This window comes from Lampris incognitus, chromosome 15 (assembly GCF_029633865.1).
Source record: "Lampris incognitus isolate fLamInc1 chromosome 15, fLamInc1.hap2, whole genome shotgun sequence".
NCBI classification, from domain to species: Eukaryota; Metazoa; Chordata; class Actinopteri; order Lampriformes; family Lampridae; genus Lampris; species Lampris incognitus.
In genome coordinates this window covers 16,285,697-16,305,490 of record NC_079225.1, presented here as the reverse complement: position 1 = coordinate 16,305,490, position 19,794 = coordinate 16,285,697, and the positions used below count along the sequence as shown (strand labels likewise).

Sequence of the window (19,794 nt, the reverse complement as noted above, 5' to 3'; positions counted from 1 at the left end):
CAGAACAGATTTCAATTTTACGCCACACATTTCACAGGGTCCTGCAGACATATATTGCAACAGGTCATTACATAACTTTAATCTATATGGGCAAATTGTTTCGCTCACACACAGCTTCTTCTTCTTCTTCTTTTTTTTTTTTGGTTCTCATTTCAGATTTTGACCATCATCAGATTTTCTCTTGAAAACATGCAACATGCAGCAAGTTTGTTTATTTATTCATTGCATGTGCAGTGCCAACCACAGATAGGACCACACTGCTAGGATCAATACATCAAACATTGCACGGGCTTGTCTTTGTAGATCAGAGTTAAGCATCTAACCCAAATCAAAAATATTTCATGTATTTGTGCAGCAGTTGTGTATAATAAAGACAAGGAGTCAATTACAATTCACAATTTCATTTAGCAGACGCTTTAACCCGAAGCGATGTACGTCTAAGAGTTAATACAACACATGCAAGGATCTAGTCAGGAGACAACAACGCAAGCAAGTGCAAAAAAAAACCAGGTTCAAGTCCGATAGGACATAGGTGTCAACAGGCAATGCATTGAAGCAATTTTTTTAACCCCCACTTACCCCCACTTCTAGAGCAAAGGGGACTTGGAAAAACAAAGTTCAGGATTCAGGAACACTTTATTTGTCATTTCATCAACTTGCATACATGAAATGATTATATATCTATATATCTATATAGATATATAGATATATAATCATTATACACAAACATAAACGACACTTAACATAACACAAGACAAAAACACACACCCATAAATTACAATTTAAAGGCACTTTTGGTGTCCAAGCCCAATTAGTAACACCAACAATAACACGATCCTAATATGTAGAGATAATGTGTTAATTTGAATGATCCAAAAAACACTTTTTTGAGAAATGCAGTATGCACCAGAACCAGGGTGGGAAAATTGGTTTGGCTCGCTGGTTAATTGGTCAGAGAAGAAAGCGTTTCACTTGCAGTGTAAATGAGGCATATATTATCTTTGGCCATAGCAGCTGATAAGGTCATCACTACCCATATTGGATCTCAAAGGACCTTGTCTTCAGAGCATGCCTCGATCACACACGGTTTGATAGGAAGCACATGTCTAACAAATGGTACCACTAACCTACTTTGGGCTCGAGTTCCTGGTTAATTCCTTCGCTGGTTGTAGTAGTCCTTACCAAAGCTAAGGGAAATCATGCCAGAATAGCAGATGGAATAAAAGCATAATAGATAAATGAAGGATACTGCTGGATGTTTAAACCGTGCTGACTGCTGTCTGGGTGATATCTTAATTTAACGTCACATATTCCATCCCTAAAATCAATTTCAGAACGGCTGCCAACTCCCAACGGGGAAAAAAAATCCCGAAACTGAAACAAGATTTACGTTCGTTACATACTGCGCGACATTTTTGTGAACTACCACCAGTAATTTAGACTTCATCCACTCCACACATATTTCAGTTCATCTATATGGAAAGACTGTTCTTTACTGTTCACCTTAAACCAGCAGTGTTTTAAGAGTTTTCACATGGACAGTCTCTTGATAAAGCGCTGCCTCAGAATGATTGCCGGTGACCCAGAGTGTGGGTCCATGAGTAGTCTATCTAAACTCTTTGCCTTTGTCCCTCCACAAAGGAGGGTTTATTGAACTTTGAACCTTGAAATGTACTGCCTGTGCTTTCCGTTACCTTGGAACGAGCCCAACTGAGGGTATAAAAGTCCCATGCTAAAAACTGTGGATTCAGTCTCGTCCGAGTACTCGCCACCCTCGAAGGAAAGGGCTTCCGTGAACCCATCATGGGGGAATCAAAGCTCGGCCTTTTGCTGCTCCTGACCACGTTTGCCTTGGCTTGTGAGTACCTCCTACAACCATGATTATAGACAGGCGTTTTGGAGCGCAGTTTGACCTTACACATAAATGGAGCATGGTAGCTTAAATCCCTGTGCCAAATGTTCGTCTTGCTCAAAAACGTGTCTCTTGTGATCTTGAGAAAACATAGGCTTTTCTTAGATTAAGCGCTGAATATATAACCGCTCCACTGCAAATGTGAAAGGTGCAACATAAAGGGTAACTGTTGATTGTAATTGCCTGAAGGTATGTTATGCTAGTGATTAAGTCCTCTGACCTATGAATTAGGGTACCCAGGATAATATTTTCATTTATGTTTAAATGATTTCACATGCATTACTTGTGCATTTCAAATAATACTGATGTTCCATTTTACCCAGCAGCTGCCCAAGATGAGGATCATCCCACATGTTTGCGTAAGTTACAAAAAAACAAAAGCTATGTAGAAAAATCCTTTACACCATTCGTCCTTACAAGAAGCATTATCACTTATTTCATTTTATGCAGCTTTGAAGTGAAACACTATGTCAACTATATCGAATATATGGACATATTTTTCAGAGGTATAAAAGCTTGATTTTGCTTCAACGTCCAGCGGTAGTGGTTCAAATCATTTGTGGCACTCTTTACAGCCTCCATTGTTGCCTGTTTTCTGTTCTAGTGGCCAAGCGGTACAAGACCTTACACAAGTATGAATACCTATACGAAGCTGAGTCCATGAATGCAATCAATGGAGCCTCGCAGCTCAAGAATGGACCTAGGGCCTCTTGCAAGGTACAAGTCAAAATCTTAATTCACAGATTATTACATTATTTTTGTCATTATAGTTTATATTATTATTATTACATTATTCGCAGATGGGCAATGTTATGATTATCAGAGGTGAGAAAGAAATATTTGCCTTCCCCGACAGGTGGAAATCGAAGTGCCTCAGACTTGCAGCTTCATTGTCCGCACCACCGGCTGTACCCTGAGCGAGGTGGCTGACATGGATGCAGAGGGCAGCCCTGTGTACAGACCGGCAGCAGGCTCCGACGCCTTCGAGGCTGAGATGGAGAGGTAGGCTCCTTTATTCTAATTCATCTGTGACGAGGTTATGTGAAATAAAAATGGAGCCTTGTGAAATAGTATTTCTCGCCACATGATACTTTAAGGACAGTAGGGGGAGCTAGAGGGCAAGATAGGATGTAAGTGACTGTAGGAGGGGAGAAGCAGTGTGACGTAGGTTGTTGACGTAAAGAAGCGTATTCTAACAGACGTGTGTCTTCGAGTGGTCCCTTAGCAACACAACAAACTGGCAACAAACTTGTATTTTTTTAATTATTATTCTGTATTATTTACAGTTTAAAACGTTTACCTCTTTTTGTCTTGTTCACACTTTATGTATTGTAAAGCACTTCGGTATTTCCATAACGTGTGTTATAGATCAAAACACTTCAGCTCAGCTCAGTTCAGATCTTTATTGTCACTCGAGGGGGAATTTGATTTGCGGTAGTTGGCAAAACCACGAACACAATATACAAGAGGACATGGGGCATTAAAGCTGGGGTAGGCGGGTTTTTTTTACGGCGTTATCGGGCAAAAATACCATAATCACATTTCAGGATACTGTAATTCAAGTGGTCTAAAGGAAAAATAGACTTGTGCGCCTCCTCTCGGCTCTGGATTCAGGACTTTAAAAAAAAAATCCAGCCTGGGATGGAAGATCCAGTAGCCAATCACGGGTCAGTTCAGAGAGCGGGCTTTGCTATTGGCTGTTCTACAGACGCAGACGCCCGTTGTAACCCTAACCCCAATCAACTAGACCAGTGGTTGTCAACCTTTTTGGGGTCCTGGACCCCCTGCGTATTTTTGATCTACCCTGAGGACCCCTCCACCTGATCTTGGGGGAGGGGGGTTGCAATTTGATAGAAACAGTAGAAACTGCATTTTAAATTGCATTATATCATTTATTCACTCTTTGGGGCAAAAATAAGAGCTTTCAGTTGTAACTTAGATATAGTTAACAAAACAGAATTCTCATGCAGTAACTTTCAGATATATGTAACAAAACAGAATATGTATTCAGTAACTTTCAGATATATGTAACAAAACAGAATATGTATTCAGTAACTTTCAGATATATGTAACAAAACAGAATATGTATTCAGTAACTTTCAGATATATGTAACAACAGAATTTTTATGCAGTAACTTTTAACAATGCAAACGGGAGCGAGATCTCTTATTAAAATACAATAAATTACACTTGTGAAACAGATGTAATTAGAGAAAAAAAGTCCTGTTACCCTTTATAGTTTAGGTAGATAAAGGTCTCAGTCACATTTGAGTAAAATAATCCTATTTCTATAAATGTCATAGGATCTTTTTTTTAAAGATATTTCATTTTCACGGACCCCTTGCAATTACACCACGGACCACTAGGGGTCCGCGGACCCCCGGTTGAGAAACGCTGAACTAGACCAACTCAAAATGGCTGCTGATATGAGGAACAATATTAGTAAAACTAAGAAATTTGCTGGAAAAAAACCATGGATAGATTATCAGTTACGATATGAGGTTCACGAATCTCGCTTTGATATTTCCTGGCTGTACACGAGTTAAGGGGTTTAAGAGCGATGCGGAGGTCATTTGGTGGGAGGGGCTTAGCAAAGTGATACAAGGCAGCAGAGAGAGAGAGAGAGAGACGGCACCTATTGTTGCTGTTATTGTTTGATATAATAATCATTGTTGTTGTTGCTGTTATTATTATAATCATTGTTGTATTGTGTTGTTGTTTTACATGCTTTGGCAATATGTACACAAACGTATGTCATGCCAATAAAGCACATATTGAATTGAATTGAATTGAATTGAGAGAGAGAGAGGGGGGGGGGATTTGCATTGGAATGTTCAATTTTACGTACTGCAGCTTTAATCACAAGTTACAGCAAACAGCCAAAAACTGTTATTTAAAAGTTTCAAACCATTGGAATGGTGGCCATAATTAAGTGCTGCTGAGCAGTGCAGTCAAGGTTTAGTGCAGATTAAGTGCATTTATTGCATTTGGAACAAAGGAAATTTTAAACCTATTGCTTTTTACCCCGGGGGACCTGTATCTTCACCCAGAGGGGAGAAGAACGAATTCCTCGTGGGTGGTCGGAGCTGGCCAAGATCCACTGCGCCGACAGGCCCAAAACTTGTCTGTCATATCTTTTAAAGAAAGCTGCTGCACGGCAATTATTTTGCGGGCGACTTTAACAATATTGAACAAACGATTTTTGTTTTGCACTGTAAGGTTCCCATACAAAAAAGAAATGGAAACGGATGAGCCGCTGTGGTGACCCCTAACGGGAGCAGCCAAAAGTAGTAGTAGTAGTAGTAGTAGTAGTAGTAGAGACTATAAGGTTCCCATACAAAAAAATTAAACAAAAGGTTAAATAGACTCAATGCAGGATTTGTAAAATAAAGCCACCAGTGTCTTGTCCACATTAAAAGTATTTAGTTTGTGCAAAAAGTGATGTCTCTGCAGGCCCTTTTTGCCATTTGCAGATGTGTTGAGGTCATGGTTCCAGTTCTTGTGGATCATAATAATTCTCTATATTCCCAATACTCCATTGTTTTCACTAGATACCCTCTCAAGGTCGTGGTTGACGGTGTGTATGATGTTCAACTTTACCCTGAGGAGGGTGAGACCACAACCATCCTGAATATCAAGAGGGGTATCATCTCTGCCCTGGCTGTTCCTCTACTGGAGGAACAAAAGAACAAGAACATGGTATATTTTCCCTGAAAAAGCACTCATAAATTAGTCAACATGACATGACTACATTCCTAATGTGTATTTTGTGTTTATCATTACCACTGGTAAAATAAAGTGCAACTTACAATATTTGCAGAGGTAGAAAGAATGAAGATATTAAAATGATCAATTTCACTCTTACCATCCAGCCCACAATCCATGGCATGTGCAAGACCCATTACTCTGTCAATGCGAGACAGGACATTGCTACTGACATCAGCCTCACCAGAGATCTGTCCAGATGTGACAAATTCATACCCATGAGAGACCACACCAGCCCCTTGGCTCTTATCTCTGGCATGGTAAGACATAAAAGTACAATGTTTGTTATCTTGATTTTTAAATGCAGTCAAAGCATGTCATCTAATCTTTGAATATCCCCGTGTATGTCCACTTGCAGCACTACCCTCTTTCTCAGCTGGTCAGGAGCTCCCAGACCTGCAACTACAAATTTGACAATGAGAACAAGCACATGACCTCTGGTGCCTGCATGGAGAAACACATCCTGGTGCCCTTCTCTCACAAGTAAATCTGATTTTCCTTTGCCATGTAGTACCTTGTTTAGTGGAATGATTGTATTTATGAGTGTTGTCCAAGACTTCTAGAGTAATTCTCAATCATTTGTTATTTGACCCTAGGGGAGAATATGGAGTTACCAATGTTGGCAAGCAAGCTCTGACTCTGATGGAAGTCTCTGCTTACAATGACAGGGTTTTTGACTACAGTAAGCAACTCTTTTCATGCAAAATTTTGATAGATATTTTTCAAACTATCACTGAAAGCTACAGCTGACCAATTTTCACCATAATTCTTGTCTGTCACAGATGAGGCCAATGTCAGGGGTCTGCACATGGAGGCTCCTGAGGACAAAAATGTTATCCAGGATAAAGATGCTGGTCTGGCTCTTCTGGGAGAACTGGCAAATCTGCCTGAGACAGAGGGAGAGAGGAGGGCTCACCTCTTCCATAAGCTTGTGAGCATGCTCCGTGGAATGAAGGCTGAGACCCTGAGGTCTGCCATTCCCAAGGCTCTTGAAGTGTCCCGTGCCCTGACCTTCCAGGTTCTGGCCCAATGTGGTACCCCTGAATGTAGTAGTGCCATCATGCAGATCCTCAGGACCTATGACAGCTCCTCACTTGAAGTCGATGCCACCATCTTTGCACTGGGGCTTGTGTCTAATCCCTCACCCCTTCTGATCAACGATATGCTGGAGATGGCTCAGTACAAATCCAGCAAGCCCATCATGTATGCCCTGAGTAATGTTGTTAAGAGGTGAGTTACACTGACTTAACATCTAACCAGTACAATAATGATGTTCTCCTGAAGAAGCCTTTTTTCTATCATATAAAAGAAGAAAAAAGGTGTGAAATTGGATTATTTTTCTCAAACAGGTTCTACAAGGCTGAAGGGAAACTGATCCCTGAGATCCACTCTGTTGCTGAGTTCATGGCTGCTCAGTTGGGTGACTGCTCCGGAGACAAGGATCACACTTTCATGACTTTGAGGGTGTGTATCACATTTTAATACCTCAAAAAAATCAAATGAACACCAAACAAGCAGGCAGGAAAATCATCTGTCTTTGATTTTAGGTTATTGGAAACATGGCTGCAGCCATGGGTGGTGCCAGCCCTGCCTTGAGGATAGCTGTGATGAAGTGTGTGAACCAGCCAGCTGCTTCCCCAACAGTCCAGCAGGCTGCCATCCAGGCCTTCAGACTGACTCCTGTTCCTGAGGAGGCAAGTCAAATTATCAAGCCTGTTAGTTTTTAGATATGACAGACAGAACATCATCAAGGATATTATTTAATCTCTTGTTGAAATTTAAATAAGGACATTTTTCTGTCACAGGGCAGAGAGGTTCTCATGCAGGTTCTTCTGGACAGTGCTAACCCCCTGCAGAAACGTGTTGCTGCATACCTGATCCTGATGAAAGACCCCCATGCAAGTGAACTGGCTCAGCTCGTGGCTGCCTTGCCTACTGAGCAGGACCAACAGGCAAAGAGCTTTGTCATCTCCCACATAACCAACATCTTGTCTTCAACTGAGCCTGAGACCCAAGAGTAAGTGAAGCATCTTTACATCATTGTTACTTTTCCCATAATGCAATGTGTAGAATAGACCCCTTCAATCTATCTTAATCCTGACCATCAGAGGTTATAAATTGTTTTCTATATGTCAAATAGGTTGAGGCAGAAGATTTTAGCTGCCCTGCAGGATAATGAGATTGGACCTGTCATGGATCCCACCAAGTTCTCTCGCAACTACAAGATTGGCTCAGTGGAAGGCAACATGATTTTTGAGGGCACAAACTTCCTGCCCAAGGAGGTTATGCTTGAGATGACCCTGAAAGCTTTTGGCTATGACATTGATATGATGGAGGTATACATTCAAACTATTTAATGTAGAACTGATTCAGACAGCCTTCTATCTGTTCAGTTGGAATGCTAACAATCTAAACTTGGTTACCCTTTAAGATTGGCATGGAGGGAAAAGGATTTGAGCCAACTGTTGAAGCCTTGTTTGGAGAGAATGGATTCTTCCCTGATACCACCCTGAAGACCATGTACTTCATCTCTGACAACATGCCCCTTGGGTTTAGTGAGGTCCTGAAGAACATGCTGCCCACTCTGAAGAATGACAGACAGAAAAGACAGGTATTCAGAGCATTTTTTTAACTTTTGTAAACTGATCAGACTAAATGTCAATGCTATTGCAAAACTCACTTGTAGCATGGTGTAAATTTTTATGTAACAACATATACTTGTCTATAGGCTTCCCAGAGCCTGATGAGGGAAATTGGGCGCAACATTAACAAACTGGTGAGGGAACTAAAGAGCCAGGAGTCTCCTGAGGCTATGGTTTATTTGAGATTGTTAGGAAATGAGCTGGGATACCTAAGGACCAATGACATGGAGGAGATGGCCTACTCTGCTGCCATGATGATTGACAGCATGCTCAAAATGTTCCCAACTGATGTAAGTACATGCAAACAAAACAAACACCTTACACTCACAATGATACAATTTTTACTGAACACAGTTCTCACGGACAGCTTCACAAGTGGCATATTTTTTTTTAGATATTTGTATTCGTTATTTCTTCTTGTATGTATTTTGTAATTTTGTCTCATTGTGCTACAGCTGATGAAAGGATTGATGACTAAGACCGACAACAAAATCTTTGCTCACTACATTTTCATGGACAATGAATTCTTTCTGCCCACTGCCACTGGTATACCTCTGAGGATTGCCTTGTCTGGTACCTTCACGCCTGGTATCAAGGGAGGACTTAACTTTGCTCGTGACATGGTAAAGTCATATATTCTTTCAACACAAGAGTCTTTTTTAATTTCTGAAAAAATATATTTTAGCTCAACAGCTCTTTATACTCCCTTTTTTTGTTAAATAGAACGAGGTTACTTTCATGCCATCCGCTGGCATTGAGTTTGTGACTCGGGTGGGTTCCCATATCCCTGAATATGTCAACTCTGGACTGGAGATGCACACCAATCTTTTCCATGAGAGTGGGCTGACTGCCAAACTCTCCATTGGAAGCAATCATGTCAAGCTGACCATCCCTCCTCCCAGAAACCCTACCAAGCTTCTCAGTATCACGTAAGCTGAACAGATTTTACACTCAACTTGTCAAGACAAGTTTCATACCTGTATCTCTAACAAGTTTTGCAGATTTCCTACTCAAGTTTTCAAGAGAATTTCTATAACCTGTGACTGCAAGAATCTGAACTTTACTACATTTCAATTATGTAGCAATAACCTGGTGGCAGTGACTGGTGCAGAAGTAAAGACTATCCCCCCTGTGGTGAAGGACAATGTTGATGTTAAGGCATGCAGTCCCTTCTTTGCTGGAATGAAGTATTGCACTGTTATGCAGTATACTGATGCTTTCTCTCATGAGACAGCCCCCTACTTCCCTTTCACTGGAGACAGCAAGTAAGCAAGGACTTCTACACCACATTAGTTCCCTAAAGCAAAACCTTTGCCTTTCAGAATTAATATGGCAAATTGATTGATTAATTGATTAAAATATTTGAATAGGATGGCTGTAGAACTCCATCCTACTGGTGATGTCACTGACTACACAGCCACCATTGCCTATGAACTCCTCAAGGAGGGAGAAGAGGGCCGCCAAAAAGTTGACACGGTAAAGATGATCCTGAGAGCTGAAGGTAAGGGCTAAGCTTAACAGTTATCTTCATTTTACTGGACCTATCTAGTTTATTTGATGGAGCCTTTGTGTTTGACTGTTTTGTTCGACTGTCATCAGGTGCAGAGCCAACTGAAGCCACGGCAACTGTAAAATACAACAGAAGAAAGCATGTCCTCACCACTGACATCCAGATACCTGACTACGATGTGGAGGCTGGATTAAGGCTGGGAGTCCTCACCAGCAACACAAAGGGCAAAGCAACTCACTCCATCTCTCTGGACCTCATTAACAAGAATATTCCTCAGCTCTCTCTGGTTGGCCGTGCCAAGTAAGAAATCAGTCATCATGAGATAGATGAAATGATATCACCCTCAGCTTTAAAAATATCTGACTCATTGGTCCCATTTTCTTAGTCTGAAGGCCATGAAGCAAGCTATGCTGGAAGTCCAGCTTCTTATCCCCTCCATCAAGGCTGATGCCACTGGCACAGCCAACCTGAAGCTTGGTGAGAAAAAGGAATTGGAGCTCAAGAGTGATATCAAGTTCTTGGAGACAACCTCTGAGCAGAAGATCACAGTGAAATATGGTAATGTGTCTTAACTACATGGATTCAATTTGTTTATATAAGATTAAGCTTCTAAGCTTTGCTGCAGGATTTTGTTACTGAATCAACTCTAAATTATTTTTACTGAAGTTCACCCTTCACTTTACAACATTTCATAAAACATTCTCTATCTTTCAGATTACAAGAAAATTGAAGCTGAGATTGAGTCTGATGTAGACTCTCAGATTTTGGACATCCTTCCACATAGGGACATGATTGGCAAGTATGTCAATCAACTTCTTGACATGCAGGTGGGGGATACTGACATAAAGGTCCGTCACATCCTTACCAAGTCTGTGGAGGTAAGACATTTTTTACAAATATCCTGATCAATAGATTTTCACATTCAATTTTTACTATAATACCAAATGTCATATTTTTTCTTAGGAAACAAATAACTACATGGAAAAGTACGCTTCAGACATTCCCTACATTCAGAACTTCAGAGTTCCAGATTTACCTGAGATTTCTCTGCCAGAGAAACTGTTCATGAAAGTGTAAGTCATATAAAATTAAAGCTAATAATATTAAGAGTAAATTCTTCCAAATATACTGATGCTATTGTTTCTCATAACAGTGAGTCAAAGGCAGTCTACTACTTCAACAATGAACACTTTACCATTGCTATTCCTGTTCCACTTGGAGGAAAGTCAACAGAAGATCTAAACTTCCCACCTGCCTTGAGCACCCCTCACCTCTCTCTGCCACAGTTTGGTCTTGAGATTGTCTCCATGAAGATTCCCATCCCTGAGCTTTTTGTCCCTGAGAGCCTTACAGTGTCAGTGCCTCTCTTTGGTAAGGCTGAGGTTTCAGCTGCGATCAAGAGCAACCTGTATGACTTGGAGGTCTCGATGGCTGCTGGAAAAGATGTTGTAGAGACACCAAGCTACTCAGCCACGTTTGATGTGAAAGGAACGTCACCATTGGATATCTTCTCATTCGAGTTTGATGGTACTTGAGTATATATAGCCTTAATTAATTCAAATTCTATAATAAGGTTATTGTGTTTGTCTCACAGTTAAAGACACTATTGTGCACATTTATTTTTAATGCATCTTGCATTACACCTGACACTTTTTCTAAATTATTGGGTTTTTTCTGTGTTGCAATAGGCTCTGGCATGCTGTCCAACTCTGAGTCCATCAAGGCCCAGTTGAAAAGCTCTTTAGCCCATAAGTTCCTTGAAGCCAGTATTACCGTTGTGGAGGATGGAACCATCACAGACAAAATCAGTGTGAAATCCAGCAGTAAGATGGAAGCCAAAAGTCCCTTCGGTCTCAATGTTGCATTCGAGCATACTGGCATGGTTGATCTCAACACTGAACAAATCTCTGCTGATAGCAATCTAGAGGGAAGAGTCAAAGCTGGACCCATATATGGCAACACCATTTCTACTCAATCTTTCACCATTTTCCCATTCAAGCCAGAAGCAAAGATTGAGTCTTCTCTAAAGATTGACTCCACAATTGTTCAGGTCCAAAACACCATTGTAGCAAACTTCTTTAATGGTGAACTCTCTGTTGTGTCCAATACAAATGCTTTTGAAGATGTCCTGACACACATTGCTGAGCTTTCCTTCAGAGAACAAAAGCTTTCAATGAAATCTGACACAAACACCTTTGCTATTGGCATGAAGATCCGCCATCAAGCAGAGGCCACTGCTGGCCAAGGTGCAGTCCTCGTCAAGGTGGAGACCAATGCTGACCACTCTGAAAACCGCATCTACTCTCTGCTGACTGCCTCCCTGGATGTCAATGGTCTGGCTGTAAACAGTGATGCTGCTATGAAGCTCCTTCAGAATGAGGCTACTCACAAGGCTACTCTGACAATGAACAAAGACGGTTTGGCCACAAGTGGAAAAAACACCCTGAAGAGCCCCCTGACCCTAGAGAACACCTTCAGTGCTGGACTGGATGCCTCTAAGGCTACTCTGTCCATTAACAACAATGCTGCACTTCTTGACATCAAGGTTGATAATGCCAACACTATGACCATCACTCCCTCTAATTTTGACTTCAGATCGAAAGCTGAAAGTACTTTCACTGAGCATGCCTCTTACACTCATGACATCGCCATCCACCTGAAGCCCTACACAGCTTCTGCAAATGTGAATAACAATCTGAAGCTTCTGTCTGCTAGCTTTGTTAATGAAGCTCAGTTGATGGCAGAGCCCTACAGAATGGACCTAATTGGAAGCATGAAATCTATCTATGGTGAGGAGGAAGTCAAGCATACTTATCAGATCAATTATGCGGACTTGACAGCCAGTGCTAAGTGCAGCACCACTGGGAAACTCTTTGGAACTCACATGAGCCACAACACAGGGCTTGAAATTGTTGGCCTTGCTGTCAGCATTACCAATGATGCACGCTTCAACTCTCAACCAATGCGCTTTGACCACACCATCCGTGCCAGCATTGTTCCCTTTGACTTCAACTTTGATGCCATCTTCAATGCTGATGGTGACCTGACCCTGTACGGAAAACACAGTGGACAGCTCTATGGCAAGTTCCTCCTTAAGGCTCAGCCCCTGGCTTTTGCTACCTCACATGAGTACAGAGGCTCAGTGACCCAGCAGCTCAACAATGGATTCTCCCTGGAGACCACAATGGACAACAAGATGGACACACTGCTGACTCCTCAGGAACAAAAGACCAATTTTAGAATGAAGTATAAAATGAACAACCATGCCTTCAATCAAGACATAAGTGTTTACAACACTGCCAAGATAACGGGAATGGAGGTTTCTGGCACCGTCCTCACAAACATAATCAATACAGCGTCTAGTGAAAACCAGGAATTTACCATCTCTGGCTTCCTCAAGTATGATAAGAACACAAACAATCATATATTGCAGATTCCTTTGATTGGACATTTCCCTGCCTTCCTGGAAAGCATCAAAATCACTGTTGTGAGCATGGCAGAGGCATTGCACAGTTACATAAATGATGAGGAGGTTAAGGCTAAACTTGAGGCTCTGCCCCAGCATGTGAGTGAATTTGTGACCCAACTGAACATCAAAGGGAAAGTAGCTACCATCTCTGAAACTGTCACTGAGAAGTTCTCTCAAGGGATGAGTGCCATTAATGAGAAGATTTACATCAAGAGATTAATGGTTATAATGATAGATGCCATCAATGGCCTGATCGAGCAGATTGACCTGGAAAAAGTAAAGGGTAGCAGTTTTGCTTTCCTTTATGAAATTGATACCATGTTTAATATTAAGTCTGAAATTCAGAAGTTCATGTGGAACTTGAAACAGTTCATTCAGAACTTTGAGATTTCCCAATTCATTGCTGAGGTGAAGAGCTTAATTTCTTCAATTAACCTGGAAGGTTACATTGAAGATCTCATGGTCCTTAACAGGGAATTTGTCGATGATACAATTAGCATCTTCATGGAAATGAATGAGTATTTTGGCATCCCTGATAAATACAACACATTTTATTCTGAAGTATGGGGGCTGATTGTCAAATTTGAGGTTGACAAGAAAGTTGAGGCTATCTTGGAAAAGGCTCTGATGCTCATCAAGCAGTTCAAAATTGAGGAAACTATAAAGGCTATGGCAAACAGTTTCAAGGCCTTGGACATCCCTTCCAAATTCATGCAAGCCATGGAAGACACTATCCACTACCTGAAAGCAACTGAGTTCAAGCTTGTGATTGAGCAACTGAATGTGTATCTTGATACTGTTGTCCAGGAGTTGAAGACATTTGACTATAACACCTTTGTGCGTCAAACCAATCAAATGATTGCAAAGTACACCACTAACATAAATGAGTTGATTATAGCACTTGAAGTCCCCCAGAAAATTGAGGCCACTAGAGATTTTATCAACTTAGTCTTATCCTCTTTTAGGGATTTCATGGAGCAACTGAGAGAAATTAGAATAGCAGAAATTATTAAAACCATGAAGGAAATTTTCGACAGTGTCCTGCTTAATGACCTCAAGAAATTTACAGAAACTATGAAAAAGGATCTTCAGCCTGATATTACCTTTTACTTAAAGCAGTTGAGTACGTGCTACACAAAGGCCATGAACACCATTGATAATATTGTCACCATTACGTTTGAGGTCATTCAGAGGGTGACTGCTGAGCAAAAGATCATCGGTGAGGTTAAACAGATTATTGAGGGGCTAATTACTGCACTGAAGTCAGCTGAATTGGACATACCATCTTTTACATTCCCCTTTACTGACCTTGTTGTGCGCCCCATGAAGCTCAGAATGGATCAACTTCAGAAAATGGAAATTCCAACTCAGCTGGACATCCCTGAGTTTACCATCTTGGGCTTCCATACTGTGACGGCAACCACCATCTCCACTGATGATATCAAGCAGAGAATCACTGAATTAATTGATTTCATTGTCAATTTTGAGATCAAGATGCTTGACATCGATGCTTTCTTTGGAGACCTGAATTTGAACTACCTTCCTGTTATGCCTGAGATAACCATCCCAGAGATCAACTTTTCTGAGTTCTCGTTCCCTACCATTCCTCAGGTCCCTGTTGAAAATCTTTTTAAGACTCTTCAGATCCCTGAGATCAAGCTGCCAACCATCCAAAGTGAGATCATGGTCCCATGTTTTGGCAAACTCTATGGTGGGATGAGATTCTTCACTCCCATCTATACTTTCAAAGTCTCTGGTGAATTCAAGAACTCTACAGCAAATGAAATGAACCCCCAGTTCAATGGACTCTTGACCTTTGAGGGTACATCTCCTATGTCTGCGATGCTTGATTACAATCTGGACTCTACCATTCAAATTGCAGTTCCCAAGAATCGCCGCATTGTATTTACTGAGACCCTAAAGCTCAACCATCAAATTCTTGGAATAGACCATAGTGCATCATCATCACTCTATGGTAGATCAGCCCAGGCCCAATCATTGACAACAATGAAGGTGACTACTGAAGCTTACACTGCCAATATTGTGAACAAAGCCTTTATTGCTATGGAGGGTGGGGTTTCTGCCTCTCTTGAGACGACTTACAATCACAACGTTAACCTCCCAATAATTGATTTTTCCAGTGTTGCAGATCTAAAGCAGGCAGCCATTCTTCGTCAGGAGGGCACCAACATCCACATCACAGTTGAAAATGTAGGCACAGCCAACTTTAATGCTGAAGTGGGAAGCTATAAGAGCAATCTTCTTTTAAATATTGATCCTAATCTTGTCAAGCTGACATTTTCTGCTGACACAGACTCTACTGTTATAAAGATGAAGCAGCAAATGAGTGCTGAATCTGCCTTCCTTGGCTCCTTTAAGTTTGATGCCCGCATTGAGGCAGATGGCCCAGCAATAAAGGACAGTCTTATTGTGGCATCTGGATATGCCAGCCTTTATGATTTGAAGATTGAGATCAGGGCAGATCATTATACAGAGCTATATGGTCCTGTCAGTGGAGTCCTCTCCAACACAATTAATACTGTTGTCCGTCCCACTGAGTTTGTTTTGGACTTTCAAAATAAGGGCAGCACAAAGGTTAAACTCCTTGATGTTTTCATTGCCAAGATTGATCTTCAGAATGACTACTCAGTAATCCTCAAACCTCAAACCCAGCAGATCAACACAGTAGCTTTAGCCCGTCTCAATCAGTACAAAGTCTTCTACAATGTCACTGTTGACAACAATGAAAAGGAGGCTGGCATCTTTGTACAAGTAGATGGAGAGGCTAATCTTGACTTCCTAGATAACCCCATTAGTATCCCTGAGATTGATCTTTCTTTTATTAGTTGGAGTACCCCAGCCATCAATGATCTGAACTTATACGAGGACACTGGATTGAAGCACATCTTGACTACAACTGAGCAAACTGTCAATGCTGATGCCAAGATTGTGTACCAAAAGAGCAAGAACTCCCCCCTTGTTGATGTGATGAATCTGATCCAGATTCCTTCTCTGGGTAACCTGATCACAGAGCTGTCTTTCAAGTCTGCCATCATCAATGTGAATGTCAATGCTGGACTGTACGCTGAGGATGATCTCGTGTTCCGTCTGGGAGCAAACACAGCCTCTGTGTTCGAGGCCCTGAAGGTAAAACTTGACGGCACCACCAGTCTGACCACCAAGAGAGGAATCAAGTTGGCCAATTCCCTGTCCCTGGAGAATCGTCACATTGAGGGCACTCATGACAGCACCGTCAGTGTAAGCACTGAAACTTTTGAAACAGCTGTTTCTGTAGCTACAGCTGCCAAGATCACTCTACCTATCCTCAACATGGAAGTAAACCAGAACCTTGCTGCAGACACAAAATCCAAAGCAAACACTGTCTCCACTTTCAAGCTGAAGGGTAATTTCAATGTGCCCATGATCAAGGCTGTTGGAAAAGTAGAGACAGATCACAGCCTGAAGCTGGAGGGAACTCTAGAGTATGTAACTATGGAATCAACCACTAAAGCAAACACTGATGGTAGAGTGCTTGAGAACTATCTGATTTTGGGAGTCCTGGACAATGAAGTTAATCTGTACTTGAATAATGATGGCCTGCGTTCAACATCAAAGGTAATTTCTGATGTCAAACTCCACCATGGTTCCTCCAAGGTCTTAAGCATGGATATGAATGAGAACCTGGCTCTTGAGGCTTCCATGAGCCGTGTGTATGGACTGCTGAAGTTTACAGGCAACAATGAAGCTAACATTTTCAACTTCAACACCAAGGGAAAGCATGTTGCACAGGCTACTGTTGATATTGCACCAACATTGCTGACTGCTGATGTTCAGATTGATATGTCTCAGCCAAGCGACCTGGGAGACCTCATTGTATTTGAGAAGGCAATAGTTGAACTGACACTTCCCAAGCAGAAGATCTCTTTTGATGGAAAGATTGTCACCGCAGTGTACGCCACAAACCTAAAAGCTGAAGTGCAGGGTGATTCCTTTGTCCTCAAAGCAGCCCTCAAGTCTTCTGCTACCTCTCCCATTGTCTTCCTGGAATATGACATGGATGGTAAGTGCAGAAACTCCTTCACCTATTGATAAATAAGTCTTGCTCTACCTTGAGCATTGTAAATAATTGTTTAACCAAATATTGTGAAAATGCTTTTTTTTGATAAAATTAATTTTCATTCATTAGCTTCTACAACTGCAAACTTTGAGAATGAAGCTCTGAACATGATAAGCAAGGTTGTCCTGACTCACACTGACCTGACAATGGATGTCCACCATGTCATTACCCAGGCATTGGGGTAATATATTTTGTACACAATATTTTGAATATAATGTTTCGTAACTGTTGATATTCTTTCAGCTTTTAAGTAATTATTTTCTTCTCTTTTCCCATTCCACTCCATTCCAGGATGATGCGCCAAGTTGATGATAGGTAGATACAATATTTTAATATCCTTGTTTATTTTTCAATGAAGTATTGCTATACCTGTACAACATTTACATTTATTTTGCAGTTAGCATGGGAATTAACAGCAATTTCTCATCTGATATTTGCTTTTTCAGTACGTTTCGTCACACCCTGAATGTGGACATCACTAGCCCTACTTTCACTGATGTTAACTTCCGATATGCTGCTCGTGGAGATGGAATCAGCGCCTCTGTATCCATTCCATCTAGTGGCTTCCTAGGTCTTCAGTTCCGTGGCAGGGTCCCATCTCAGATGAGCGCCAGAATCTATAGCCGTTATGTTGTGAGTAATACTAACCCCTTTCATTCACATTAAGACAAAAGAAATTCAGATTTAATATTATCATTTTACTAAATCAAAAATAACTCCAAAACATTTTTTCCTATAAAACAGTCTGCCCCTGAGGAAGATGTTGATGTTTTGGTCATCAGAGCCTCTCCTAAGGATGCAGATAAGGTGAACCTACGAATTGCCTACAACATGGAGGCACCAAAAGACCTGCTGTTTGGACTCAAGGAGAGGCTTCCCTCTATAATGTCAACATTTGCTAATTTTGCTGACAAGTACAAGGTCACAAGACAAGTGGAGGAGCTGCGGAACACAGTTGTCAACCTAGTTAGAGAGGCCTATACTAATGCCATCAACTACGATATCCAAATGAGCCAGCTATCCATCTTCTTTAGAAATTTCATTATCCAGTACCAGAAGACTGTTCAGGTCTTCCTGGACGCTGTCGTCAAGGTCCTGAGGGATACCAAGTTCATGCTGCCAGGCTCTCAGGAGATGACCACTCTTCCTGAGGTTCTCAAGAAGCTGACCAGCAGCATTGTTGCTATGTTCGAAAAGGCCTTCCAAATTGTTTGTGACAACACAGAGGTCTATTTCAACTATTTCACTGAAATGATAAGCAATATCAAAATACAAATGCCAGGATATGATATGGTTACAGCAGGTCAGGTCTTGGATCAGATGAAAACATCTTCCAAGAACATTTTGAATACAGTTGTAGACCTTGTGAAAAAGATGGAGAGCCTTGACATGATGCTAGTGAAGCTGGGTGAGACCCTGAAGGATATGGTTGAGATATCTCAGGATTTTGTTGACTCTATCAAGTCCGACTACTTGGATGCAGTGTTCATCAATATTAACGTCCTCCATCGCAACCTTCTCACCATCTTAAATAATATCTTTGACCAGATGTCTGCACTGAACATGGAGCAGCTATACAACACCATTGAATACATCACAGACATGCTCATTTCTGTGGTGAGCCAGTTCAACAACACTATTTCTGGTTTTCTGCATCAGGCTTCTGAGGATGTCCAACCTTACATGAAAATGATTGATGGAAGACTTGAATTTGACCTTCCTTTTGCCTTCCAACAGTGAGAGACCTTCAAAGACTCAGAATTAACTCTAAATATAAAACACAACCATCTGTTTAAAAAAAAACATGCATGGAAGGAATATGGACAATGAGTTAAAAAGTGTTATGACATTTATTTATAAAATTTAGTTTAACATTAACACCTCATCAACCAGGTATTGTTATATCCTCATAATGTAAATGGTTTATTGTATACCGGTATTTAAATTGGAATGCTTTACTGAGTTCCACTTCAATTTGTTTTTAATTAAATGCTCCTCAAACATTGTCAATAAACGCAAGTTATGCAATACTTAATTATACGAGTCTTTTCTTATGTCAATTATTGAACTATAGAGATGTTTTGTAAACCACACCAATGTTCTCTGAAGTTACAGTACACATTAAAATTATGAGGGTTCTCAGCTGGTACAGCACAGATTCTATATCCTACTTGTTTCTGTATCATAACACTGAAACTTGTGAAAATAGCAAGAACAGCTGATGACATTTGGTGACCTATTATGAGAAACAAAGAATAATGTGAAAATGATCAAGTATTCAGTTTCTTGTTCAGCAATTTCTTGACATTCATTAGTGATGCGAGTTATGGGCAGAGGTAGAAAAAAAGAATTGGTAACTATACAGGAAATGTATTTGAC

General features: G+C 41.0%; 1 protein-coding gene across 1 annotated transcript; it reads left to right on the top strand.

Annotated features, from left to right (window-relative positions):
• Positions 1-1,803: 1,803 nt before the first annotated feature.
• On the top strand, positions 1,804-19,455 carry LOC130125105 (apolipoprotein B-100-like). The gene is made up of 28 exons (XM_056294558.1): positions 1,804-1,858; positions 2,239-2,271; positions 2,517-2,629; positions 2,769-2,914; positions 5,464-5,611; positions 5,785-5,937; positions 6,036-6,160; positions 6,274-6,359; positions 6,460-6,907; positions 7,027-7,141; positions 7,225-7,371; positions 7,483-7,694; positions 7,818-8,013; positions 8,109-8,288; positions 8,406-8,609; positions 8,775-8,942; positions 9,043-9,248; positions 9,402-9,584; positions 9,690-9,820; positions 9,919-10,129; positions 10,215-10,387; positions 10,544-10,707; positions 10,793-10,902; positions 10,983-11,356; positions 11,518-17,358; positions 17,485-17,596; positions 17,862-18,048; positions 18,160-19,455. The coding sequence occupies exons 1-28, from the start codon at positions 1,804-1,806 to the stop codon at positions 19,153-19,155; spliced, it is 11,217 nt and encodes a 3,738-aa protein (XP_056150533.1). The 3' UTR covers positions 19,156-19,455.
• The last annotated feature ends 339 nt before the right edge of the window (positions 19,456-19,794 follow it).